The following is a 27,687-nucleotide window of genomic DNA, read 5'->3' as shown; positions in this document are numbered from 1 at the left end:
TTCGCCTGCAGGGAAGGCACTTCCCTATTATAGAAACTCATAAATGTGGAAGGCGAGGACCAACCGGCCGCAATACAAATATCACACATTAATTGGAATGCCAGATGCCCAAGCCCATGACGAGGCCATACCTCTGGTCGTATGGGCCTTGATACCTATTGGGCAAACTTAACCCGCTGCGGTATAAGCCATAGAAATAGCATCCACTATCCATCTAGACAGTCTTTGCTTAGTGACTGAATCCCCCTTGGATCTACCACCAAAGCAGACAAAAAGCTGTTCTGATTGTCTAAAAGACGCAGAACGCTCCCGATAGATTCTCAGCTCTCAGACAGGGCAGAGAAGATTAAGCTCTCCATCCTCTGCAGAAGGAGCGAGGGCTGATAATGTCACCACCTGTGCTCTGAACAGTGTTGAGAGCACTTTAGGAACGTAACCATGTCTGGGCTTGAGGATGACTCTGGAGTCATCTGGACCCAACTCCAAACATGCAAGGCTCACAGAGAGCGCCTGCAGATCTCCCACTCGCTTGATAGATGCCAACGCCATGAGTGGTCTTTTAGATTTAAAAGGTTTTAGATTGAGGGTTTTTAGATCAACTGATTGGAGCGGTTCGAAAGGCGGACCTTTCAGAGCCCCCAGGACCATGGAGAGGTCCCAAGGCGGCACAGATGGAGGTCTGGAGGGGTTCATTCTCCTCGCACCTTTCAGGAATCTTACGACCAGGTCATTTCTTCCCAGTGACTGGCCAGCCGTCAGAACATGATGTGCTGCTATGGCTGCCACATACACTTTGAGCGTGGAAGGGGAGCAACCTGCGTCCAGCAGCTCCTGTAAGAATTAGAGAACCACAGATATCTCACAAGACTCTGGGTCAGCCTGATTTTTCGAGCACCAGCTGGAAAAACCTGACTATTTTGAAGCACACAGGCGCCGAGTCGACGGGGCCCTGGCTTCAGATATAGTGCTTAAAACCTTCTCAGGAAGGTCCTTGGGTACCCGTTGAGGGGCCAAACAGGGAGCGCCCATAAATCGGGTCTCGGATGCCACAATGTCCCGTTCGCCTGTGTGAGAAGGTCTTTCCTTAGTGGGACAGGCCATGGGATTGTGTCCGATAACTGAACCAGTTCCGTGAACCACGGTCTGGTTTGCCAGAGAGGGGCCACTAGAAGGACTGGGCACCCGCTCTCTCTGACCCGTTTGATGACTTGTGGAATCATCGAGACGTGGGGGAAAGGCATAAAGGGGACGGTTGGGCCAGACATGGGCCAGTGCATCCCTGTTCTTCGAGAAGAACAATTTGCAATGGGTGTTGATTCTCGAGGCGAAAAGGTTGATTTCGGCCTCGCCAAACACCTTCCATTTCAGACTGACCGTCTGTGGGTTCAGGGACCCAGAAAGATCATGCTCTGGCTGGGGGTTAGTTTGCTTTTTGAAACATTATTTGAATGTGAAAGTAAGTATCTTTCAGATCCATTGTGACAAACCAATCCCCCGGGCGCACTTGCGCGCGGATATGTTTGATAGTTAACATTTTGAACGGCCGTCTCATGAGAGCTTTGTTCAAATGTCTCAAATCTAGAATGGGTCCGAGACCGCCGTCTTTTTTCGGAATCAGAAAATAGCGGCTGTAAAAACGTCTCGGTTACGTATGTAACCCTAGTTCCCTGATAGGGAACGAGACGCTGCGTCAAACGCTGCGGGAACGCCCCTGCGTTGTGCGTCATGAAGCACGTATGGAATCAGCCCAATGGAGAGATGAAACGTCATAGGCGGGTGACGTCATCGACCAGGAAACTATAAAGCACCCCAAAAACACAAGCGCATTAGCTTCTGATAGGCTTGAAGGAAGCGCTAACGGGAGTGCCGGGAGTATGGCGGAGCGACGCAGCGTCTCGTTCCCTATCAGGGAACTAGGGTTACATACGTAACCGAGACGTTCCCTTTCAAGGGAACTTCGAGCTGCGTCAAACGCTGCGGGAACGCGAATACCCACGTCGCCATAGGACCAAATGACCGTCATGTGAGACTAGCGCACAGAGGACGAGAGCACCTGTGCCCCAGGGGTAGAGCTTAAGTCTAGGTCATAGAACTTAATAAAAGTATGCGGTGAAGACCATCCAGCCGCATCACAAACATCACTCAGGGAAACCCCCGACAAAAGAGCTTTAGAAGCAGCCATACTCCTGGTAGAGTGAGCTCGGACAACCAAAGGTGAAGGCTGGCCAGCCGACTCATAAGCAAGTGAGATAGCCTCAACCACCCACTTGCTCATTCTCTGTTTAGACGCCGGACACCCTTTCCTGGGTGGCCCGAAACATACAAAAAGTTGTTCTGATTTCCTCCACAGGGCAGCTCTGTGGACATAAGCGTCTAATGCCCTAACAGGGCAGAGTGAATTAAGTTTCTCCTGGTCCGATGACATAAATGGAGGAGGACAGAAAGCCTGCAGAACCGTAGGTCTAACAATATTAGTAGGAACCTTAGGAACGTAACCTGGTCTAGGATGCAGAAAAGCTTTAACCATGCCAGGTGCAAATTCCAGGCACGAGGGTGAAACCGACAGAGCCTGCAAATCTCCGATTCTTTTTAGTGAAGAGATAGCAAGCAAAAAGATAGTCTTAAAAGTGAGAAACTTCTCGGGAACTTCTTCGATAGGTTCAAAAGGAGCTAGGGAAAGACCTTCTAATACAATGGCCAGATCCCAAGTCGGCACCCTCGTACGAACTGCTGGCCTCAGCCTCAAAGTGCCACGGAGGAAACAAGTTATAAGCGGGTGTCTCCCAAGAGAAACTCCACTGAAAGGGACGTGGTAAGCAGCTAGTGCCGCCACATACACCTTTAGTGTGGAGGGGGATAACCCTGTGGAGAAGCGCTCCTGCAGGAATTCCAGCACTGCACCCACTGGGCAGTTAACTGGGTCCTGCAGGTGTTCTCCACACCAAGAAGTGAAAAGTTTCCACTTCAAGGCATAAAGCTTCCTCGTGGATGGAGCTCTGGAGTTAAGAATGGTCTCAACAACCTCGGTTGAGAGACCGAAACTCAACCAAAGGAGCTCCACCACCTCGGGGTGGAGTCTCCATTCCCCTGGCCTCGGCCCCTGCCTCGACAGGGAGTCTGCTACCACATTCAAATACCCAGGGAGATACATTGCTCTCAGAGATAGTAGCTTCCCTTGGGACCACAGGAGGATCTGACGGGCCAACTTGTAAAGCCGGCGAGACCGCAGGCCCCCCTGATGATTTATATAAGAGACCACCGACGTGTTGTCTGATTGAACTAACACATGATGGCCTCTCAGGTCTGTTAGGAAGTGTTTCAGAGCCTGAAACACAGCCAACATCTCTAGACAATTTATGTGCCACGAAAGATGATGATCCTGCCACAGACCTTGGGCTGGGCGACCACTCATGACCCTGTGAGGGAAGCATCCGTCGTTAGCGTTATGCGACGACAAAGAGCCCCCAGCACAGGACCTTTGGATAGGAACCAAGTTTCTCTCCACATGACCAGAGCACGAAGGCAGCGCCGCGTGACTTTGAACGTGCGGAGCGGATTTCCCCTCGGGGAGAATCCCTTGGTCCTGAGCCACCACTGTAGCGGTCTCATGTACAACAGGCCGCAAGGTATAACGTTGGACGCTGCTGCCATCAGACCCAACAGTCTCTGAAACTGCTTGACAGTGAGTAGCTGGCCTAGCTTCACTTGTTTCACAGCTGAGAGAATCGAAGCGATGCGGGTCGGAGAGAGTCGCGCCCGCATCGATACCGAATCCCAAACGACACCCAGAAAAGTGGTCTTCTGGGAAGGAGATAATACACTTTTCTTTGCGTTCAGCCTCAACCCCAACTTTCTGATATGAGCGAGGACGACATCTCGATGCCGAACCGCCATCTGCTCGGTCTGAGCTAAAATCAACCAATCGTCGATGTAATTGAGAATACGAATGCCCTGAAGCCTCAGAGGCACTAGTGCTGCATCCATGCATTTCGTGAAAGTACGGGGAGATAAAGCTAGGCCAAACGGAAGAACCCTGTACTGGTACGCCTCGCCCCCGAAGGCGAACCACAGGAACTTCCTGTGTTGTGGAAGGATGGACACATGGAAGTATGCGTCCTTCAGATCTATCGTGACAAACCAGTCCTCGGACCTGATTTGAGACACGATCTGCTTGATAGTGAGCATCTTGAATTTTAGCTTCCCTACCGAGCGATTCAATATGCGCAGGTCTAAAATTGGACGCAACCCCCCATCCTTCTTTGGAACGATGAAATATCGGCTGTAATAACCTGACTCCAAACTGGGAGGAGGAACCTGTTCTATAGCCTCTTTTTGAAGGAGCGTTTTCACCTCTTGTTCCAATACCAGAGCCTGCTCGGGGCCCACCACTGTGTGCAGAACCCCTCTGAATTTTGGTGGACGACACCTGAACTGGATAGCATAACCCTTTTCTACTGTCTGCAGGACCCAATGAGATATTTTTGGAAGGCTTTTCCACTCTGCCAGAAATTCTACTAAGGGTACCAGCCTCTCGAGACTGGCCTCTGGTGTAACTTGAGCAGCAGACGCAGCGCCCTGTAACGGCGCACCGGCAGGGAACAACTGGTCTGACCGCTCTGAGACCCTCCTCAGAGGGAGCGAGCGTCCCTCGGGAAAGCGCTCGCTGGGATCGTCTGTGCCCCGGCATAAAGGCGGGGTTGGCAGAACGAGCCCCTGAGGGCACCGAGGAGGAATGGGCACCGTAAAAAGAGGTGAACACCTTTCCGCCTCGGTGGGGACCACCCTCAGCATCCTGAACGGCTTGGCGTCAGGACTTCTTCTTAGCCGAAGCCTTCTTAGCCAATATAACTGTCCTCAGATCAGTTCTACTGGGAGAAGGCTTCGGCTGAGAGTGTCGCGGCTGAGCCCACTGTCCAGCAGGGGGAGCACGAGACGCGACACTCTGCCTCTGCTGCGCTCTATGTGATGAGCTCGAAGACGGCCGGGGCTGCTCCCGCCCAGCAGCCCCAGGGACATGAACTTTAAGGGGAAGAAACTTTTTAAAAGCTGCAGTTTGTTTCTTTTCTTCTTGGAATTTATCGATAACTGAATTCACAGCATCACCAAACAACCCCATGGGAGAAAGAGGAGCATCTAAAAGAAAAGCCTTTTCTCTCTCTTTAATATTAGTCTGATTTAACCACAAATGTCTTTCTGCGGCCACCAGAGCTGCCATAGAACGACCCATTAATTTGGCCGATTCTCTGGTGGCACGCAGGGATAAATCAGCAGCCTGACGCAGTTCGCGAACTACGTCAGTACTGACCTCCTCACTCTCACTCATGTCCCTTAGCAGATCAGCCTGGTATGCCTGCAAGATTGACATAGTATGCAGACATGACACAGCCTGACCTGCTGCCGAATATGCTTTACCCACCAAAGCCGAAGTGTTTCTTAAAGGCTTGGTGGGTAATGCCGGTGCCTTAAAAGATGATGCTGCTTCGGGGGAGAGATGGCTCGCAAGCGTCTCTTCCACACGAGGCAAAGCACCATAACCATGAGCCTTGGCTCCCATAATATTAGCGTATGTTGAAGTCTGGGGACTAAACACTCTATATGACACCGGTTTTCTCCATGATTTCGACACCTCGGTGTGGAGATCATGGAAAAACGGCAGGCACCGGCGTGGAGGCTGCACACGTGACGGCAAAAATCTCTCATCCAACTTTGATTTAGAAACAGACTCCTGTCTAGTCACTGGCCATTCAATATTAAGTTTTTCAACAGCTCTTGTTAACACCTCCATAAGCTCATCACTCTCAGGAGTGTGGGGTGGCGAATCCTCCACATCTCCCTCAACACTAACAACATCAAGTTCCTCAGAACTGGATAGCTGCAGCATTGGTGCCTCAGCCCGAGCGGAAGAAACCGCAGCGCGTGCTTCCGAACCCGGGACTGAGGCACTGGATCTCACAGGTGAAGGGAGAGATAAGGCAGAGCCGTCTCAAACCCCGCTGTGAGATCCATCTGCGATCCCCACGATAAGCGCCGCCGCTCTGCCTCGGCAGAAGCGGGACCCGAACCGCGGGGAGCGCGCACCGAACCGCTCTCCTCAAAGAGCGATCGGCGGGAGCGGAGCGTCCTTAACGGCAAACGCTCGCAATGCTCACAGTCTGCTCCCTCGAGAGCAAACTGGGCATGCTGAACTCCCAAACAAACAACACAAAGATCATGTGTATCCCCGCTCGTTAAATAACGCGAGCAGGGAGGAACACACTTTCTAAACTGCTGTTCGTCCGCCATAATCTCTCAATATATATATATATAGGGATAAATTGTTTGTGTGGTGCAGGGTATGTAAGACAGACAATATCACACAGGGACAGATTCACATGTAGCGCGACTGAAAGCACAGAAGCTAATGCGCTTGTGTTTTTGGGGTGCTTTATAGTTTCCTGGTCGATGACGTCACCCGCCTATGACGTTTCATCTCTCCATTGGGCTGATTCCATACGTGCTTCATGACGCACAACGCAGGGGCGTTCCCGCAGCGTTTGACGCAGCTCGAAGTTCCCTTGAAAGGGAACCCATATTTTTTAGCGCGGGGGGAGGGGGGGGGGGGGGTGGGACTAATTCTATCACCCCTTTTGCTAATAGATTCTGTACAAGCACGTGACCCACGTTGCTTCTCACCGAAGTCTCGAGAACCGCCTGAAATTTTGGGGGTCTGCGAGCGAATTGGAGCGAGTAACCTCGCTTTATAGTGTTTATGACCCAACTCGACACATCGGGATAGCTTGCCAGGCTAGAACCCGTGTGGCTAGGGCTTGACACACTGATTGGGGCTGGTCGCCTAACGTAGGGGGACCTGATACACTTATATTGTGATTTGTGCACACATTGAGTATTGGACTGACTGTACAAGCATATGCGTTTGGGGAAGTCAGTGTGACTACGGGGGAGGGGCCACCTAGTGAAGGGGGACCGTGAACCCATATATTGTGTTTTGTGCACACATTGAATGTTGGACTGACTGTACAAGCATTTGCGTGTGGGGAAGTCAGTGTTACGACAGGGGAGGGGCCGCCTAGTGAAGGGGGACCGTGAACCCATATATTGTGATTTGTGCACACATTGAATGCTGGACTGACTGCACAAGCATTTGCGTGTGGGGAAGTCAGTGTTACAACAGGGGAGGGGCCGCCTAGTGAAGGGGGACCGTGAACCCATATATTGTGATTTGTGCACACATTGAGTATTGGACTGACTGTACAAGCATTTCCGTGTGGGGAAGTCAGTGTTACAACGGGGGAGGGGCTGCCTGATGAAGTCAGATAACATTTTGAATGGCCTTCTCATGAGAGCTTTGTTCAAATGTCTCAGATCTAAAGTGGGTCTGAGGCCGCCCTCATTTTTCGGAATTAGAAAATAGCGGCTGTAAAAACCCGTATGTTTCAGCACGGGGGGGAATAATTCTATCGGCCCTTTTGCTAATGAATTCTGTACATTGGTGCGACGCATGTGACCCACGTTGCTTCTCACCTTAGTCTCGATAACCGCCTGAAACTTTGGGGGTCTGCGAGCGAATTGGAGCGAGTAGCCTCGCTTTATAGTGTTTATAACCCAGCTCGACACATCGGGATAGTTTGCCAGGCTATAACCCGTGTGGCTAGGGCTTGACACACTGATTGGGACGGGCCGCCTAACATAGGGAGACCTGATACCCTTATATTGTGATTTTTGAACAAATTGAGTGTTGGACTGACTGTACAAGCATTTGCGTGTGGGGAAGTCAGTGTTACAACAGGGGAGGGGCCGCCTAGTGAAGGGGGACCTTGAACCCATATATTGGGATTTGTGCACACATTGAATGTTGGACTGACTGCACAAGCATTTGCGTGTGGGGAAGTCAGTGTTACAACAGGGGAGGGGCCGCTTTAGGGAAGGGGGACCGTGAACCCATGCGTTGTCCTCGTGTGCTTTATTTGGGTCGCCGTGAAAAGGGCGTTTGTTTGCAAAGACGCGCTAACTGCCGCGGGCCTGTTTACAATAATAAATTCCCCAGCCGCCTGAACTGAACAGGGGGCTGAGGGAAGTTTTGCTGGCTTCTTTGAGGGTGGTCCGGCAAGCGCGGGAGCTTTAAGCTCTTTCCTTTGCGTGCTAGGACGACTTCGGCGGGAAGTCTAGCTTTGGGCATCAGCCGCAGGGTGAGAGGCCTGTTTCGCCGGCTTTGCTGGTCGGCACCAGCTAGCACGGTTAGTTCCACTCGAGCTCGAGGTCCGCGACGGCCTGTGTTAGGATCGAAGCAACTCAGCGTCGGAGAAGAGGCCCGCCATGCACTGATCTCCCTCGAACAGGACCGGAGATGACTGAGCTGGAGAGAGTGAAGCACGCGGGGACTTGGTCGGCGTGCGTTCACAAACGTCCGTGCTCTCTGGATGCCGTTGGCTGCGGCGCTTCTTCTTCCTCGGCTGTAAGTAGGGCCGGAGAAGGAAGCGCGGGTTATGCGGCGCCGTCAAATTCGGCAGCACGGAGATAGACATGCACTCGCAGGCCGCACATCCGCCGACAGAGAGTGCATTCTCTGCTTGGTAGAGTCCCAGGCATGAAATGCAGCTCGTGTGTTCGTAGGCCTATGTATGAGGCATATGTAACAACACTCGTACAGATATAAACACATAATAAACAGATATTGAAAAGGATATCGCCGGATAGCCACAGGAGAGACAGCATCAGGAGAAACACGGTTGAGATGTGTAGTCTGCTGAACTGTAGCTCGCTCAGGCTGAAGGCTTGTTCGACGGCGAAGGCTCAATAAATGGTCAGAGACGTGAAGTTTGTCGCTGAAGGAGTAAAATCTGCTATAATGGCGAATTCGGGGACTATTATAGACTGAGGTCACGCCCCCTTGTCGCCCGCGCCATTGGATGTGCAGTTGCTGCAGCGCAGCCTATGAGCGAGCCAGACGCTCATGTTCTAGCTGTGCAGCTGCAAATGCGCTTTACATAAAGGCTTCAGTAAATCGAGGAAAAGGAGTTTCCCCCCACTGCGTATAGCTACGCAATACGAAGTGACCGTTCAAAAGGGAACTCCATCTTTATTAGTTATTTGCTGCATCCCAATTCGCCTACTTAAAATACGCCCTAAAAGTATGTACTCTTTTTGTGAAAAAAAAGTTGATACTTTTGAGTGTGTAGCAAAAGAGTAGGCTAGCTTTGTTACTACTTCATCATCTTTAATGGACAGCTCTGTTGCTTAGTTATGTGCATTCCTGTCGCCATAAACTGCTCTGTCAATCATTTTGTCACAGTTAAAATCCTCCATTGAATCTAATTTAATTTCCTACCATTTCAGAGAGAAATGTTGTAGCAAGTTGATCTGCCAGATGTGGGTCTTTCATGCGGAGACTCTCTTCATGCGTTTGCAATTTGAATATAATAATGCATTTAAAAGTTAAAGGCTAAACGTATCTTTACAAAAGTACACAATGCTGCTGCAGATGAAATATAATGTGGACAACATTGAATAAATACATTTTACATCAGGTTAGATACTGATAATTAATCACTCAAACCGCTTTATCTAAACCCATAACCGCCGGACTAGCACATCCTTCATGTATGTAGTTTTTTTTATCACTTTTTATTCATGTTTGTAGTTCTCGAATCCTGGTCCAATGCGCAATGGGTTGTGGGCAATATTAGCCATTAGACTGTTCACGGATCTGCACTTCGGATTCTGAACGGAAAAAAAGTTACTAACCTAATCATAGTTAGTTGAAACCATCTGTCAGATATTCTGAAGTGTAGTCAAGTCAAGTCAAGTCACCTTTATTTATTCAATTCAATTCAATTCAATTCAAATTTATTTGTATAGCGCTTTTCACAATACATATTGTTTCAAAGCAGCTTTACAGAAAGTGCATTTCAGAAATGTACATAGAAAAATACTGTTAGTTAATCATGTATTAATTTAGGGCATAACATATCGCCGACGTTGAGTCGTCTCTTCACAGGCTTCGAGTCGTCTCTTCACAGGTGTTTAGTCATCTCATCGCAGGTGTTGGGGCATCTGAAGTCTCCGTGAGAGGCTGGATACAAACTGGAGCTGACGAACGCTATTTACGCTATTTAACCGCAGAAGAGCAGATGGGAGATAATTAGCATAGCTGGTGTTCATAATATTAATGCATTTGATCTGATTCAACAGTAGTATAAAAGGTAAGCATTATGTGAATGCTTGGCTAAAGAGATGTGTTTTTAATCTAGTTTTAAACTGGGACAGCGAGTCTGAGCCTCGAACTATATCAGGAAGGCTATTCCAGAGTTTAGGAGCTAAATGTGAGAACGCCCTCCCTCCTTTAGTGGACTTAGATATCCTAGGAATGACAGCCAGCTAATAAAGCATTACAGTAATCTAGTTCTGAGGTCATTTACATAGCACTTTTTACAATACAAATAGTTTCAAAGCAGCTTTACAGAGATAACAGGAAAATAATGTTGTAATAATATTGTTAAATATAAAATTAAATGTCCCCAATTAAGCAAGCCAAAAGCCAATGGCGACAAAGGCGAAGTAAGGCGAAAAAGGCGACAGTGGCAAGGAACCAAAACAAAAACATCAGTGACAGAATGATGAAAAAGACCTTGGGAGAAACCAGGCTCAGTCGGGGGGCCAGTCCTCCTTCGGCCAATGAATGAACATTGTATGATTATGATTCAGGTAGCATTACAGGTCAGAGGTCAGATTGGACCGGAACATTATATTATGCAGTTCATCTGTTTGAAGAACGGAGTCTGAGATGGAGATGAGTTTGTTGAGGATCAGTGGCGATGCCTGTCGTGCGTATTTGTAGTTTAACATTGATGCTTGTCAGTACATAAATACATAAGTCATAAGTACATTATGTAAATCTTAGTTAAGTGGGGCAAATACGCCTTTTATAGTTCAACTAATTGCATTTACAATTGCAACTAATTGCAACTACAATACATTTTAATTTAACTGTAAATAACATGCAGTTAAGTGTCTTAAAACATTGCATTCATTTTTTACATCTTTACAAAGAACTGAATGTTGTTAGTAACTGTCCAGTATGTAATACATACATTTTTCCCTGGCAGTGTTTTAAATGTGCTAAAGACTTACACCCTCTGCTGGAGCTAAACCTCACGGGTTGCTACGTGGTCTACAAATCTAAATACAGCAAGAAGATGCAGCACGAGCTGAAGGTGGTGGCTGGTGCCGACACAGTCATCTTGGGATTCCAGAGCAGCACGCAGGCCGAAGAGTGGAGGAAGGTCTGACCAAGTCTAAACTTAGACTTACATTTTCCTTAAAATTAAAGTTGCAATGAAGGATACAGAAGCAGCGACAAATCTTTTCCTCCATATTGTGACGTACACTCACTGGACACTTTATTAGGTACACCTGTTCAACTGCTATTTAACGCAAATATCTAATCAGCCAATCACATGGCAGCAACTCAATGCATTTAGGTATGTAGACATGGACAAGATGATCTGATGTAGTTCAAAACTGAGCATCAGAATGGGGAAGAAAGGTGATTTAAGTTACTTTCAATTTGGCATGGTTGTTGGTGGCAGACGGGCTGGTCTGAGTATTTCAGAAACTGCTGATCTACTGAGATTTTCACAAACAACCGTCTCTAGGGTTTACAGAGAATGGTCCGAAAAGATAAAATATCTTTACCAGTGGGTGGCAGTTCTGTGTGTGAAAAGGCCTTGTTGATGCCAGAGGTCAGATGAAAATGGCCAGACTGGTACGAGCTGATAGAAAGGCAACAGTAACTCAAATAGCCACTCGTTACAACCAAGGTCTGCAGAAGAGCATCCCTAAACACTCAACATGTCGAATCTTGAAGCAGATTGGCTACAGCAGCAGAAGACACACAGTGGGTGCCACTCCTGTCAGCTAAGAACAGGAAACCGTGGCTACAATTCGCACAGGCTCACCAAAATTGTACAATAGAAGATTGGAAAAACATCACCTGGTCTGATGAGTCTCAATTTCTGCTTTAACATTCAGATAGTAGGTCAGAATTTGGACTAAACAACATGAAAGCATGGACTCATTCTGCCTTGTATTAATGGTTTAGACTGGTGGTGTAATGGTGTGGGGGATATTTCCTTGGAAAACTTTGGGCCCCTTTAGTACCAATTTTAAATGTCACAGCCTACCTTAGGATTGTTGCTGACCATGTCCATCCCTTGATATCCCTACTTCCAGCAGGATAAAGTGCCATGTCACAAAGCTCAAATCATCTAAAACTCGTTTCTTGAACATGACAATGAGTTCACTCTGTCTCCTCTCAACCAATAAGCCAATAAGCCTCTTCCACCAATAAGGTGGAAGTTCTGGTGCACAATGGCTGCCATCGTATCATCCAGGTGTTTTCTGCACATTGGTGGTGGTTGAGGAGATTCCCCCCTTCCATGTAAAGTGCTTTGAGTGCAGAGAAAAGCGCTAAATAAATGTAACGAATTATTATTATTCATTATACTTAAATGTCACCAGATCACACATTCACCAGATCTTAATCCAATATAGCACCTTTGGTATGTGGTGGAATGCGAGATTCACGTCATGGATGTGAAGCTGACAAATCTACAGCAACTGCGTGATGCTGTCATGCCAATATGGACCAAAATCTCTGAGGAATATTTCCAGTTTGTTGAATCTATGCCACGGAAAATTAAGGCAGTTCTGAAGGAAAAAGGGGATCCAACCTGGTACTAGCAAGGTATATCTAATAAAGTGGCCGATGAGTGTACATCCAAAGATCAAATGTAGGGCGACGTGGCCGTTGCACTCAAAACTGAAGGCAGATGATTGTGAGGGCGGGATTTAAGCAAACTAAGTGATTGCAGATCCTGCTTACATCACCAGAGAGATGTCTGTCATTTCATCGGAAGGTCCAGTTATGATGTCATCAGTTATGATGAAGGTCAAAAGTTTTTTTTAAAATTAAACATGCACGAATGAATTGTTCACAATAAGATCTATAAGATGCATTTTGAAAATACATACAGTGAGTTTTCATTTCATGCCAACTTTAAACTGTAACTTTAACTAACTTGTTTTCTTTTTGTTTCATTTGTAGATTATAGAAGAAGTGAGCGGCTCCTCTTATTACGAGCCTGAATCCCAAAGCTCCTCATCCATCCTGAGGAGTGAGAGGCTGGACTCTTGCAGGGTAAATCACACATACTCACTGACACCATGCCAGTTCCTGCTCTCTATGTTAACAACATTATCTATGTTATGGACACAGCAAGAGAGTAACAGCATAACTTAATTTCTCTAAAAGAGATGTTACTGAATTATCTTGGTGATTATTCATCTGGAGACCTTTCCCTTACGTCCTTTCCAGAGTCTCTTTCATGAATGTTCTGCTGGCTTGAGCCATGAACTAAACTGATTAGCAAAAGTCTTGTGTTCCATCTTAAGCCAATTTGTAGATAAAGGACTGACTTACCTGTGTTGGAGAATATTTTGTACTTGCTTATGTCAATTAGTGAGTTCTTACAATCTCTCTTTCTCGCTGTAGTCAAGTACTGTCCTCCATACAGACTCGGATGAAGAGAAAATCACTGCAATTAGCAGTGTGGAATTTAAAGACAAAGACAGAGGTGAGCAGACACACTTGCGTTTGGACACACAAAGGAGTTAGTTGTATGATGAAAAGGGGGTGTTTCGTACTATAATGGAACCAAGTGTTTGGAGGGGAAGAGTTTAAAAATAAGAGAGCTTCTCTGCATCCGAAATTACACACTTCCCTAATATATAGTAGGTGAAAAACAGTATGTGAGATGAGAAATATGTTTGAATTCACAGTATTCATAAAAACAGTAGGCGAAAAGTACCCGGATGACCTACTACTTCTGGCAAGATTATGATGTGTGCATCCAATGGACACTTTAATATCCCATGAAGCTACGGGAATTAGATTTGTGAACGGCAGTGCCAAATGACAATGACAACATGACGGATGTAGTAAGTCCGGATTGCATTCATGCTACATACTATCCACCTTTTTCCTTTGCCTCATGATGCTTTGCGTGAATTATGGGAGTAACTTCCATTAAACTGTAAGCAATCAGTGAAAGGCTCACTCTAAAATAAGCAATAATAAGCTTTTTTGTTTAAAACTGGGAAGAATGAAGTGTCATTATTGAACTCACCCTAAAACCACCGAACATTAAAAGAAAAATTGAAAGTGTAAAAGAATTAACGAATTACTACAATGGACCATGAATAACCCTAAAAGCTTGATTCTTTCTGCAGCAATATTACGGACAGGTTAAATATTAGTAATATTTGTCTATATTATGTAACATACATCAAAAATGTTCATTAACTTTAGCATTGTGTGATAATATTTCAAAGTGCTTTCCGTCATTTTGACAGATAACAAATATTCTATTTACCTGCTTTAGATGCGTTCCAGTACACCCTGCTAATAGGGACTGGAAGTGAAAAGGGGAGACAATTATATTGCAAAGCATTCATCTGAAAACAAACCTGGAAAGAGACGTGAGGATTTGGGGAGAAAAGAGAGATTGTTAGTGCATTCAAGTAAATCATTTGTACATGGGATATTTCGTACAGTAAAACCAGGAGAGCAGACCACAAATGCGTAGTATATGTTGTCTTTTTTCAGCAGAATGCAAATAAAAAAAGATAAGAATCATGAGGAAAAGAATGCAACAGACTGAAAAGAGCTCTTGCCACAGATATGCTTGTGATACCATATGACATTAAAATACCAAGCGTTACGTTCTTCTGACGTCTGAAAATAAAACATGAAGGATAATTGACAGCTCAGTCAGTCAAACTGGCTGATAAGGATTATTTGTAGCATAACCTTATAATTTGAAATGATTTGTATCAGTCTTTTTGAGTGGAAATTCCCCAAACCCGAAGTTCCTCCTATAATTCAAATCGCAGTAGGCTTGTCAGGAAAAAGGTGGATATAGAACTTTTTTTTTTTTTATGGTCGAGAAGTAATTACTTTTTCAAAAGAAGTACCCACTCTCAGCCCCTATCAAGGAACATCACTCGGCGATCATATTTGCGATATACTTCCGGGTAGATTTTCCAGTCGTGCAAAACCAACTCCTATCTGCTTAAATGGAGAAATACTGAAATCTCAAATATAGCTTACCGAACTAACATTGCGTGTTGCAATATCTCCAATTTATAGTAATATGAGTGGACTGTCTTGGTAAATAAACAATCTTTGGCTTGGTGATGTCAGCCATAAAGGAAAGTTGTTTCAGAGGGGGGTCAAGTTCATAAATTTTGTACAAGCATACCGTTTAATTCGGATTTACTTCGCATTGCGGAAGAAAAGATCTTCGCTACTTCAGTTACATCATGACTTTATGCATGCCAGCCTACCAAGGTTGCGATGTGTTATTACATTTTGATGAAAAATGGTGCAATTTTTTTTTAGTTTTGAATAAAGTGCACTGATGAATCATTCACCATAAAATCAAGATACAATTTTAAGTCAGGTCACCTTTATTAATATAGCTCTTTTTACAATACAGATTGTTGCAAAGCAGCTTTACAATAATAACAGGGAATTAATGCAACAAAGATTGTTTTGGCTGTACAGCAGCTCTAGAAGACATTCATTTTCCAGTTTAAGTACCGATAAGTTGTTAATTCATTTCCGTTGTAATAATCATTAGTTATTAATTTACACAACATCATTTTTCAACTGAAAACAGAAAACCTTTAATGCGTTATGGCCGTTCATTTACACGACAACGGCGTTTTGGTAGAAGTTTTCAAAGTGCAAGTTTTTGAAAACGAAACTGTTATCATGTAAAAATGTTATCATGTAAGAATGTAAATAGTGTTGGTTTTGATTTCATTGTTTAATGTCTGCATTTCCCACAGTTCCCTTTCGTAGTCACTCCGAGTTACGTCGGATGACGACGAATGGGGGTTTCGCTTAGAACACCTATCGACTTCGAGTATTACAAAACGAGCCAATGGCGATGAAATGCCATGATGAAATGATCTGTGCAGTGATCTGCCAGTGTGTGTGTGTCTCCCTGTGCGCTTCAACATCGCGGAGTTTTTTTCTCCTCTCATAAAAGAGCTCGCACGCGGCACGTCTTTTTAAAGACGGCTTGCCCGTGCATTTCTGGTTGCAGCGGACTGGTATCGGACTCTGATGGGCACGAGCGCTGTCTAGTGTGTTTGGGCTTTGATCATGCTTGAACAGCGCTCGTGGATGACTCATGTTCTCTCTGGGAACGTGATCATCGCGTCATATATAGGTCGAGACTCGGTGAACTCGCAAGAGTGAGAGTCCCCTCATCCACTACCCGATCTTCGGCTGGTGGACAGGGTGACCTGAGGGTGTTGGTCTGGAACAAGGCGCCGACTCTGTGTCCACGCCCCAGCCCCCCCTCTTTAATGACGGTGCCCGCTAGCGAACTGATGATTCCACGAGTCTACCCTCGGGTGGCCCGTGTGTTTTCATTTGAAGCTACAGAGGATGATGCTGTGTCTGTAGCAGCATCACTAGGTGGGCTTGATTCTTCTGGAAATGACGACTCTTCACAGCTGCCACCCTTTGGTGTGCATACGGCTGTGCCTGAGTCTGATCCGGAGATGATGGCCATGCTTTCCCGGGACGATTGGTTTTTGGGTGAGGCCGCCGACACGTCCACGGCAAACCCCAATATCTTTCCTCCCGGACGTGCATGATGAGTTCACGGGTCCTCTCGTTGGTCTCATCCGCCTTTCCTCCCCTCAGGGGCCGCTGCCCATGGGTACACTGGGGTTCCCCCGGTTGAACGCTCTGTTGCCATGCTACTGTGTCCTCAGAGTGCTTCCCGGCGCAATCCTAAGCACCCGTCCAAGCCTGTAGTTCTTTTCGTCACAGTAATCTGTGGCGAAATCCTATAGTGCCCAGGACAGGCAGCTGCCTCACTGCATCCCATGACCGTTCTGCTGGTCTACCTGACCCAGACGCTCATGGACATGCAGGAGGGTGGGACTGACCCGAGGCTCTTCAGTGAGCTGCGCGCCGCCACTGCCCTTGCTCTCCGAGCCGACGAAAGTGGCCGTACGCTCTCGGAGTCAGGTGATGTTCACCAGTTTGGGGCTGACCGGTCTGATGTGCAAGATGTCGGGCGGACCCGTCTGCTCGACACCCCCATCTCCCAAGTCGGCCTCTTCGGCGGTGCGGTTGAGTGCTTCTGCCCAACAGTTCTCAACCGCCCGTGAGCAGATTGAGGTTATTCTGCCCGACGGCCCCGACGTCCGCTCAGATCCCTCAGTCTGCCCACCGCCGAAGGCTCCCTCCCACGGTTCCAACCCCGCCCGTTCACCCGGGCCTGGCTCTGGAAGACCGTAGGGGGATGCCACAGCCCTCTCCAGCCCCGCACCCCGCTAAACGCCGGGTTAAGCGGCACTTTTGAGATGGGCTGCTCAGAGATGAGACTCAGTTCTTTCCAGGAGTTGGTAGCAGGGCCACTCCTTTCCCCGGTGGAGGGCTGGGGAAGAATCCTTATTCAGAAAGAACTGACTCTCTCCTCTCTGAGCATACAGAGTTCTCGGACGACACAGAGCGCCGCCCACAAGCCGTGCTCTCCTCATCCCCCTCTGCCCCAGAGGTGGTTGACACGGCGTGCCGTCCACGGACCGTTTCGCCCCTGTCCCCCTCTGTCGCCAGACCCCTGACAGAGCAGGCCCCCGTGGAACGCTGGTCCTTCCCTGGCCTCCTCTGTCAGGGTGCGGTTATGACCTTGCCCCCACACCGTGCCGCTATGCCGCCCTCGTCTGGGCTGGTCATTCCGCTTCGCTGCACCACCGGGGGGACGTCTGTGGTTCTTCACTCCGCTGGCACAGTTGGGAGCCTGCACTAGAGCTCCCTATCTGTTCCGCTGGGTCGTGCGAACCATCGGCTCGGCTATGCGATTCAGTTCGCACGGTCTCCTGCCTGCTTCACGGGAGTCCGCTCCACTTTGGTCGGTGGCTATGCCCCTATCATGAGAGCGGAGGTTGCTCCCTACGGGCGAAGGGTGCGATTGAGACTGTCCCTCCAGCCGAGATGAGGTCCGGGTTTACAGTCCCTACCTCATTGTCCCGGAGAAGTCTGGTGGGTTACGACCAATCCTGGACCTATGCATCTGAACCGCTCCCTTCACAGGCTGCCGTTCAAGATGCTCCTGGCCAAACGCATTTCTGGATGTGTGCGGCCACAGGATTGGTTTGCAGCAATCGACCTGAAGGACGCCTACTCTTATGTCTCCGTTCTCCTTCGACTCAGACCGTACCTACGTTCTGCTGTCAGGGCGCGCGCATGTCAGTACGCTGTTCTCCCATTCGGGCTAGCCCTGTCTCCTCGCGCCTTCACAAGGTTGTTGAGGCAGCCCTTGTTCCTCCATGGGAACACGGGGTTCGCATCCTGAACTATCTCGGTGACTGGCTGTCTTAAGCTCACTCCTGAGACCAGGTTTGTGAATACAGGGCCCAGTGCTCCGGCACCTAGCTCGTCTGGGCCTTCGGGTCAACTGGGAAAGGAGTAAACTTTGCCCCGTGCAGAGGAGCTCTTTTCTCGGTATGGACTTGGTCGCCTTCTCCACTCAGCCATTAAACAAGAGTGCGGTCCCACTGAAATTGTTTCAGAGGCTCCTGGGGCATATGGCATCTGCAGCCGCGGCAACGCCGCTCGGATTGCTTCATATGAGACCGCTTCAGCTGTGGCTTCGCGATCGAGTCCCGAGGTGGGCATGGCATCATGGCACGCTCCGAGTTACAGTAAATCCGACCTGTCGTCAGACCTTCACCCCGTGGTGGAACCTCAGTTTCTACGGGCCGGTGTTCCCCTAGAACGAGTTTCCAGGCATGTTGTTGTCTCCACAGATGCCTCTTCCACGGGCTGAGGCGCCTAGTGCAACGGACATGCTGCCGCGGGCTCCTGGACAGGACCCCAGCGCCTTCTGCTTGTCAATTGCCTCGAGTTGCTGGCAGTACGCCTTGCCCTGCACCGTTTCCTCACGTTGCTCAGGGGTCAACACGTACTAGTCCGTTCAGACAATACCGCGACTGTAGCGTACATCAACCGTCAGGGTGGTCTACGCTCCCGCCGTATGTCGCAACTCGCACGCCACCTCCTCTTATGGAGTCAGAAGCACCTGAGGTCCCTTCGTGCTATCTACATTCCGGGAGATCGGAACTTTGCAGCCGACGAGCTGTCACGGTTTCGGCCATCTCCGGCGAATGGAGACTCCATCCCCAGTCGGTTCAGCTGATTTGGGACCAGTTCGGGGACGCACAGATAGATCTGTTTGCCTCTCGACTCGACCCATTGCGCCCTGTTCTATTCCCTGACCGAGGGCTCTCTCGGCACGGATGCACTGGCGCACAGCTGGCCGCGGGGCCTATGCAAATATGCGTTTCCCCCAGTGAGCCTTCTCGCACAGACCTTGTGCAAGATCAAGGAGGACGAGGAGCAGCTCATTCTGGTTGCGCCGTATTGGCCCACCCGGACCAATACCCGGACTGGTTCTCCGAACTGGTACTCCTCGCGACAGCACCTCCTTGGCCAATTCCTCTGAGGAAGGATCTCCTTTCTAAGAGACGGGGCACCCTTTGGCACGCTCGACCCGATCTCTGGAGGCTCCACGTGTGGCTCCTGGACGGGACGAGGCAGGTTTGAGTATGGTGGCTACCATCACTTCCGCTAGAGCATCGTCCACGAGACATGTCTATGCGTTGAAGTGGAACCTCTTCGTCAACTGGTGCTCTTCTCATCGAGAAGACCCCAGGAGATGCTCGATCTCTGTCGTGCTTTCCTTCCTGCAAGATGGGTTGGAGCGAAGGCTGTCTCCCTCCACCCTGAAGGTGTATGTGGCCGCTATCGCCGCATATCACGAAGCAGTTCAAGGTAAGTCTCTGGGGAAGCACGACCTGATCGTCAGGTTCCTGAGAGGAGCGAGGAGACTGAATCCTCCTCGCCCTCCTCTCGTTCCCTCTTGGGACCTCTCAGTGGTCTTAAATGCCCTGCAGAGGGTTCCCTTTGAGCCTCCGCTTTCAGTTGAGCTTAAGTTCCTGTCTATGAAGACAGCGCTCCTGGTTGCTTTGGCCTCTATCAAGAGGGTAGGGGACCTGCACGCATTCTCCGTTGACGAAGCGTGCCTGGAATTCGGGCCCGGTCACTCTCACGTGATCCTGAGACCCCGGCCTGGTTATGTGCCCAAGGTTCCCACCACTCCCTTCCGGGACCAGGTGGTGAACCTGCAAGCGCTGCCCCGGGAGGAGGCAGACCCAGCCTTGGCACTGCTCTGTCCAGTACGCGCTCTCCGCGCTTATGTAGACAGAACGCAGTGTTTCAGGACCTCAGACCAGCTCTTTGTCTGTTATGGTGGGAGACTGAAGGGAAAGGCTCTCTCAAAGCAGAGGTTGTCTCACTGGATAGTGGACGCCATCGCTTTGGCTTACCAACAGCAAGGCCGACCGTGCCCCCTTGGTGTGACAGCCCACTCCACTCGGAGTGTGGCTTCCTTTTGGGCTCTAGCGCATGGCGCCTCGCTGGCAGACATTTGTAGAGCTGCAGGCTGGGCGACACCCAACACATTCGCCAGATTCTATAATCTCCGAGTGGAGCCTGTGTCCTCTCATGTACTCGCTTCAGTTAGCTAGTACTGGACCCGATCAGGTGTCTTCGCTTGCTCGCCATTCCACTCCACGGACTGGATACGGGCGATTATTTCTCAGGTGAGCCTTCCTCTCTGAAGCCCTGAGTTCCTCCAGCACTGTTGACGCTGGCGCCAGTGTCTATTGCCTGGGCGTCGGCTAGGTGCCTCCGTGTGCATGGTTCCTCCCTGAGTAACCCCCACATGTGTAATTCCACTGTAAGCCTCCTTGAGCATGTGTCTTTCCCTTGGCAAGCCACCTTGCCCTCCTGGAGTTGAAAGTTGCCACCCCTCGGGCTGGTCACTCCAGCGTTCCTCCATATGAAGCCCTCCGGCCATATGTGTTTCTTAAGTCCTCCCTACGGGTAGGCATGCTGCGGCATATCTCCTCTGAGATATGCTTCCCAGTGTACTTTGGTATTCCTGTGTTGAGTAGGACTCCTTCGTCCGTGCCAGCATCACGACAGGGGGATCAGACTTTCGCAGGGCACTGGAAGACAGCTGTGAAGGTGGCGTGATTTCACGGGGACCCCCATTCGTCGTCATCCGACGTAACTCGGAGTGACTACGAAAGGGAACGTCTCGGTTACGTATGTAACCCTCGTTCCCTGAGTAGGGAACAGAGACGTTACGTCTCCCTGCCACTTCCGCTGTACCGCTGGGCAGACGCCTGAGTTCAGTCTCGGCTCCTCAGCGAAGACATACCTGCATGTTGCCGGCGTCCTCCTTATACCCACGCGGTGGGGCGGAGATACGCTATGCAAATTCCGCAGACCCATGGCATTTCATCGCCATTGGCTCGTTTTGTAATACTCGAAGTCGATAGGTGTTCTAAGCGAAACCCCCATTCGTCGTCATCCGACGTAACGTCTCCGTTCCCTACTCAGGGAACGAGGGTTACATACGTAACCGAAACGTTCTTTGTTGTCATTCTGTAACCTAATACTGTTTCTAATTAAAGAAGTCTGCCAATAACATATGCTTTATACCCTTTATGTGGAGAAGGTCTTCATACGTTGCATCTGAGCTAGCCCTTCTATTAGCACAACTGTGCCATTGTTCACTCGTTTTGGTGTTATTCATTAGGGGCTAAATTCACTGCATGCCGTACAGGACACAGGTGGGGTGTTTTCCACACTGTCATTGTCTGTGGATGGATTCCTGTGAGATTTTATTGTCACCTTTGACATTGAGGTGACAACCACAGCAGTGAACTTTAATATATTTGGGTGAACTTTCTGATAGTGGCTCAGCATCTATGTAAGAAGACCGTGTATTTGTTTATGAAGGAAACTGAAAAACTATTTATTTAATAAAAGAAATAAGCTAATTCGATTTTGGCGAAGATCAAAAGTTTAATTGAAACTTAGAAGTGGCTACGACTTACCACTCGCTGAGTAATGTTTCAATGTTTTGTTATTGGAAACGTGTGCTCACTGATTAGAGATGTGTAGATGTGTAGATGACAACTTGAAAGGGAAACTTTCATACAAGTTTATTTGTTTATGTGGGTTTGTACAAGCATACTTTGATCATAGACTAGGACGTTTATTTTATGCTAAAATGTGTAATTTCTGCACCCCTAGCAAACAGAATGACAAAAATTGTTTGAAATGTTCTCAAGCATGTTCTTCTGAACACTCCCTCCATCTCCAATTGGTTGGGAAACAGACCACCCCAAACATACATCACTGGTTGAGCCAATGTGTTGTGCTAGTCAGGAGGCTTAAACAATGCTTTAAAACAAAGTTTTGATTCCAATAAGGTAAAAAAAAGTTAAATATTAAGATATCAACACATTTTTTATGTGTCTTTTATTTATTATGGACCTGCAGAAAAAAAATCCACTTGCAGTAACAATTTACAAGTAGCCTTAGAAAACTGTGCGGTTTCTCTTTCGCGTCTTCTTGAGCTTGCATGGTTTAAAATCACATTAAAATGCGCACAAAGTAATCGAAATTTTAATTTTGTAACAAATATCTGACTCCTGACTCCGATTCCCAACCCTTTAACAACAACTATTTTTCTTAATTTTTCTTGTGTGAGGCAACTATACTGTGACATACTGATAGTTTACTAGCTATATTCTTAAGCATATTGGTAGTTTTACTTTACATTAACTTAACATCATATTTGTAGTTTACAAATTATATATTATTTTTGCATTTTAAGTATACTACTAAGTTTCTATTTAGCTGTTCATTTTTAACTGTTTAACTGTAATTTTATTAGACTTGCAGTAACTCCTACAGTATGTACGTTACCAGTGGATTTACAGTATATTTATGATTTATGTATTACATAAAGAGACTGGCTCATTTAGCTATTTGACTTGATGTTTTATGATGAGATTTACAATTATTTATTCTGATAACAGTTTATAATAGAAGCCAGTATGAAGTCTTTTACAATACTCTGACCTCTTGGAAGAATTTTCAATTAAATCAGCCAAATGTTTATCTGTTTCCGTGTGTTGAGAGCACTGTGAAGATCAGATTAAGTTTCATCCATGTACTGTACTATTTACTCTAAACTATTCCACCCCAGAGCTGATTGGTTACTCTAAATTTGTAAGTTAAACATGTAAGTTTATAAGATAGTATTGTCTATTTAACATGTAGACAATGTTATATTGTCTACATTGTCTACATTTGTGCTGGAGTACCTTTTGTACTCCAGCACAAAACATGTCCTGGAGTACTACCTCAAAGAAGCCATTATGCGTGAAAACGTATAGGATACTCTAAACAAGCCAACCATACTTAAAGTGCCCCTATTATGATATTTTAAAGTTTCCTAATGTTGTTTTGGAGTCTCCTACAACAGGTTTACATGCATCAAAAATCAAAAAACTGTTTCATTTTCTCATAAAATACATTTGCTCATCACAACATTTTTTCCTTCACAATCACCTGCACCTGTCAGCTCATTAACTTCACCATAAAACCACTCACCTTGTGTTCCCTCATGGTCTAGTCTCGTTTTACCCAAGTGTGTGAAACTTGTAGGACCTTTATCTCCCGTGTCTTCTTCCGTGTACCTCCAGCGATCATCTCCTAAGTTCTTCTCTAGCGATCCTCTCCTGCATCTGTGTCCAGCGTACACATCGGCTCAGGCCCGTGGGCTCTCGCCCAAGAGGGTCGCCGCCTTTCCAGAGTCTCATTCCGTCGAGGCCATCCTCACGCTTGAACCCTTGTCTCCAGCCAAGATGGTTGCCGCCACGCTTGAGCCCTCGTCTCCGGCCAAGATGGCCGCCTCCCGAGCCTTTGCCAAAGATGGCCGCCGCTTCGCCACCTGAGCCCTCAGCCACGACGGCCGAGTTTGTCCCTAAGTCTGTCCCTGAGCCTAAGCCCATAGCTCCACCCAAGAAAATGTTGTAGCCATAGGCCAGGTTCCCACGGAAAGGCCACGAAGGCCGATCCGCCTAGGACGCCGGAAGGGTCATCTCTGCCATGGCCGTCTGAAGGGTCGTCTCCGCCTGGCCGTCTGAAGAGTCGGCTCCACCCTGGTCCCCTGAACTGCCGGCTCCGCCCTGGCCGCCTGCTCCGCCCTGGTCGCCTCCACAGCCTGCTCCGCCCTGGTCTCCCGAGCTGTTGCCATCGCCCTGGAGTCTGCATACCCTGCTCACCCTCCGGATTTACAGCACGAGCACACACTTACCGGGAGGGGGGAGTACTGTCACGGTCACCACCTCCTTCACTAGATTTCTCAGCATCCTACTTGGCCCACACCTATACCTCCTTCACAATCACCTGCACCTGTTTGCGATCTCCCTCATTAACTTCACCATAAAACAACTCACCTTGTGTTTCCTCATCGTCTAGTCTTGTTTTACCCAAGTGTATGAAACCTGTAGGACCTTTATCTCCCGTGTCTTCTTCCTTGTACCTCCAGCGATCATCTCCTACGTTCTTCTCCAGTGATCCTCTCCAGCGTATATGTGTCCTGTGCTCTCCTCTCCCTTGTGTTGGCCATTTACCTCTTTGTCTGCCCATTGCTGCCCATTGCTGTTCTTCTGTCTCCAGGTCCTCTGTTCCGTAACACAAACCAATTATTTTACTTGTACTTATTTATTTGCTGAGTATTTTTCTAATTTATTGCGGTGAACATGTGGAAACCGTATAAATAATAGTGCATACATTAGCTGAGCTCTAGCATGAATGGCTGATCTAACATAAACGTTGGTAAAACAAATCTTACACCATGCTTAATATTTCCTCAAAGTAGTGAGAACGACAGACAGTCTGCATTTATGGACACAGTTTTAGGTAATAGTGGCCCACAACTGATTAGCAGAAGTATTTCAGTAAGGCAGTAATAATGTGAGTTAATCAGTTAGCAGGAGACCAACACAATATAAAACTCAAAACTTAGTATTTTGAACACCATCTTTCAAGAGCAAGTGGTTTGCGAATCCTACATTGAACTCTGAGATTTCAGAAGCAGTTGTCAGTAAAATAAAGGGAACACAGCTAAAGTTTTGGATTATACTGCTGGGGTATCGTGGTGAAGATGAATTTTAACCACTGATTCTTCACATGCTCGTCCTTGGGCAGTGGAAAAAAAACTGGCTTTACCTTCACATTGTAAAGCACAGCGTCTTCTCGACATGATGCTGTCGAGTATCCACAAGAATCAGCTTCAGTATTTGAGGGCGTTCAAGTTTTCCCTGGTGTTTGCGTGTGCAATTAGTGGGTGGGCAATATGCTAATGTCTCGTCTTGACGTCACAACGAAATGCCTTATGACTCGTTTGAAAAACAATTAATTTCATTGCTTCAGAGTTGACTCTTACTTTTGAAAGACAGTAACTTTATATACGGTGCACTTTCAGATTTAAAACTTTGCAGTACGTTTTCATTCACTTAGAGCTTTGTTACAAGTCAAGTCACCTTCATTTATATTGTGCTTTTAACAATATGGACTGTATCAAAGCAGCTTTACTGTGAAAATAGGAAATTAAAGTAACAGATTGTTTTGGCTTTACAGCATCTCTAGAATTAAGTTATTGTCCAGCCAAAGTTAGTTTTGATTGATTCACTTCCGTCGCAATGATCATTAGTTATTAACTTAGGGGCCGCTAACACGACACCGTTCTAACAGAAAATTATTTAATCGGATCCGGCCGCTCATTTGCATAAAACAGTGCCTGGTGGCTCTGATATTTTTTTTTTTATCGCTTCCGCATAGCCACATGAATCGGAATTATCCCGACAATGTTTTATCAGTACAGAGGTAAAGGGAAGGAGGCCTACACAAGGGAGAGACTAGTTGACACTTCAGGACTGCGTTGTCGTTGTGTCCAGGCGAAGGTCCTTCATCAGATCTGGATACGGCCTGGATCCGGCGGACCGCGGTAAACCTCGGGATATACAGAGAGACAAATATTAGCATAGACGGCATCCTTCCTATGATGTACAAAGTACAACAGTAACTTTTTACCAGCCAAATTTTTTTATTTTTTTGCCTCATACAGGTGAAAAATAGAAATCACACAAACATTGTTCTTTAATTTGTAAGAATACACATTTAAGTGCTGTCAAGTTATTAACGAAATCATTATAAGTAATAATAACTCTTAAAGGTTAAGTTCGGCGTTTTACAAGTAAAGTCCTGTTTTAAGATCGTTTCTGATTAAATCGAACGGTTAAGATTAAAATTTGGACACATGCTGCTGTCCCGAGAATTTTAGGTTTTTGTGTTAGCAATATTTTTCCAACGCCTCACAACCGGACATTCTTCCAAAAACTACGATAAAACCTGTTGGAAAGCATCTATTGCAGCGATTTTTGCGTGAGCATATCAGTGAACACCCCAGACCACTCGGTGAGTTTCACGTCTTTGTAAACTAAAGTTTAATGCGTTTATATGAATGATTGTTCCAGTGCCCCTATGAAACCATTGTATAGGTGGGAGGTGGGGGGTGGGGGGTGGGGGTGCTAACACAAAAACCTAAAATTCTCGGGACAGCAGCATGTGTCCAAATTTTAATCTTAAATGTTCGATTTCATCAGAAACGATCTTAAAACAGGGCTTTACTTGTAAAACGCCGAACTTACCCTTTAAGGGGGTCGCACACCGGATGCGCGTCGCCGCTTCGCGCAGAACCACGTCTTTAAAATTCGAACACATTACTTTCTATCAATGTACACACACCAGCGGCGCCATTCGGCGTCTGTCCGCGGCGCCCAGCAACAGCTCAGGACCTTGTTCAAAATCCTGCCGCACCACAGAGCGCCGTTTACATAGTTTTACATTAAATGTACATTTATTGTCTCAAATCGTCATTAATGTAAATACTGACTTCACCCTGTGCTGCAATATACATTTAGTTTTACATGCATTCACAGAAATCAGCTGCTTGAATGAAAATTGTTGATGTTATCGGACATACGCAAAAAAAAAAAAATTAATGAATCACTCAATTCTCATTGGCTACCCGCCAACGTGGCAGGTAGATTGACAGTTTTACCCGCCAATTGCCAAAATTCACCCGCATTTGGCGCATGGTCAGGTGTTAATTTCAGGCCCTGTTTGTAAGTAATCAGCAATATTTTTAAAATGTATACGATGTTTAATAGGGAGCCAATGCAGTGTTGACAACCGGGCTAATATGGTCATACTTCCTGGTTCTGGTAAGAACTCTAGCTGCTGCGTTTTTGGACCAGCTGTAATTTGTTTATTAAGCGTGCAGGGCAACCACCCATAAGAGCATTACAATAATCTAGCCTTGATGTCATGAATACATGAACTAATTGTTCTGCATTTGTCATTGAGAGCATATGACGTAATTTAGATATATATTTTAGATGGAAACATGTGGTTTTACAGATACTATTCATGTGACTTTCAGATGAAAGATTGCTATCAAAGAGCACACCCAGGTTCCTAACCGACGACGAGGACTTGACAGAGCAGCCATCAAGTGTTAGACAGTATTCTAGGTTATTATGTGAGGAAGTTTTTTGTCCAATAATTAGAATCTCTGTTTTTTCAGAATTAAGTAGTAGTAAATTACTAGTCAT

At 47.1% G+C, this 27,687-nt stretch overlaps 1 protein-coding gene across 4 annotated transcripts in view; it reads left to right on the top strand.

The window, feature by feature from the left end:
• Nucleotides 1–27,687, top strand: part of LOC143732299 (actin filament-associated protein 1-like 2) — a 114,701-nt gene that overhangs the window by 68,548 nt on the left and 18,466 nt on the right. For all 4 annotated transcript variants that reach the window (XM_077223246.1, XM_077223245.1, XM_077223244.1 and 1 more), the window contains exons 6-8: nucleotides 11,103–11,279; nucleotides 13,103–13,195; nucleotides 13,550–13,631. In XM_077223246.1, the coding sequence (XP_077079361.1) occupies nucleotides 11,103–11,279; nucleotides 13,103–13,195; nucleotides 13,550–13,631 (352 nt within the window). The remainder of the gene's footprint in view (nucleotides 1–11,102; nucleotides 11,280–13,102; nucleotides 13,196–13,549; nucleotides 13,632–27,687) is intronic.

This window comes from Siphateles boraxobius, unplaced genomic scaffold, assembly GCF_051911475.1.
Source record: "Siphateles boraxobius isolate OS27281-9 unplaced genomic scaffold, OSU_SipBor_1 9, whole genome shotgun sequence".
NCBI lineage: Eukaryota > Metazoa > Chordata > Actinopteri > Cypriniformes > Leuciscidae > Siphateles > Siphateles boraxobius.
Note: the sequence above shows the minus strand (reverse complement) of the source record. Positions and strands in the feature narration are given on the sequence as shown.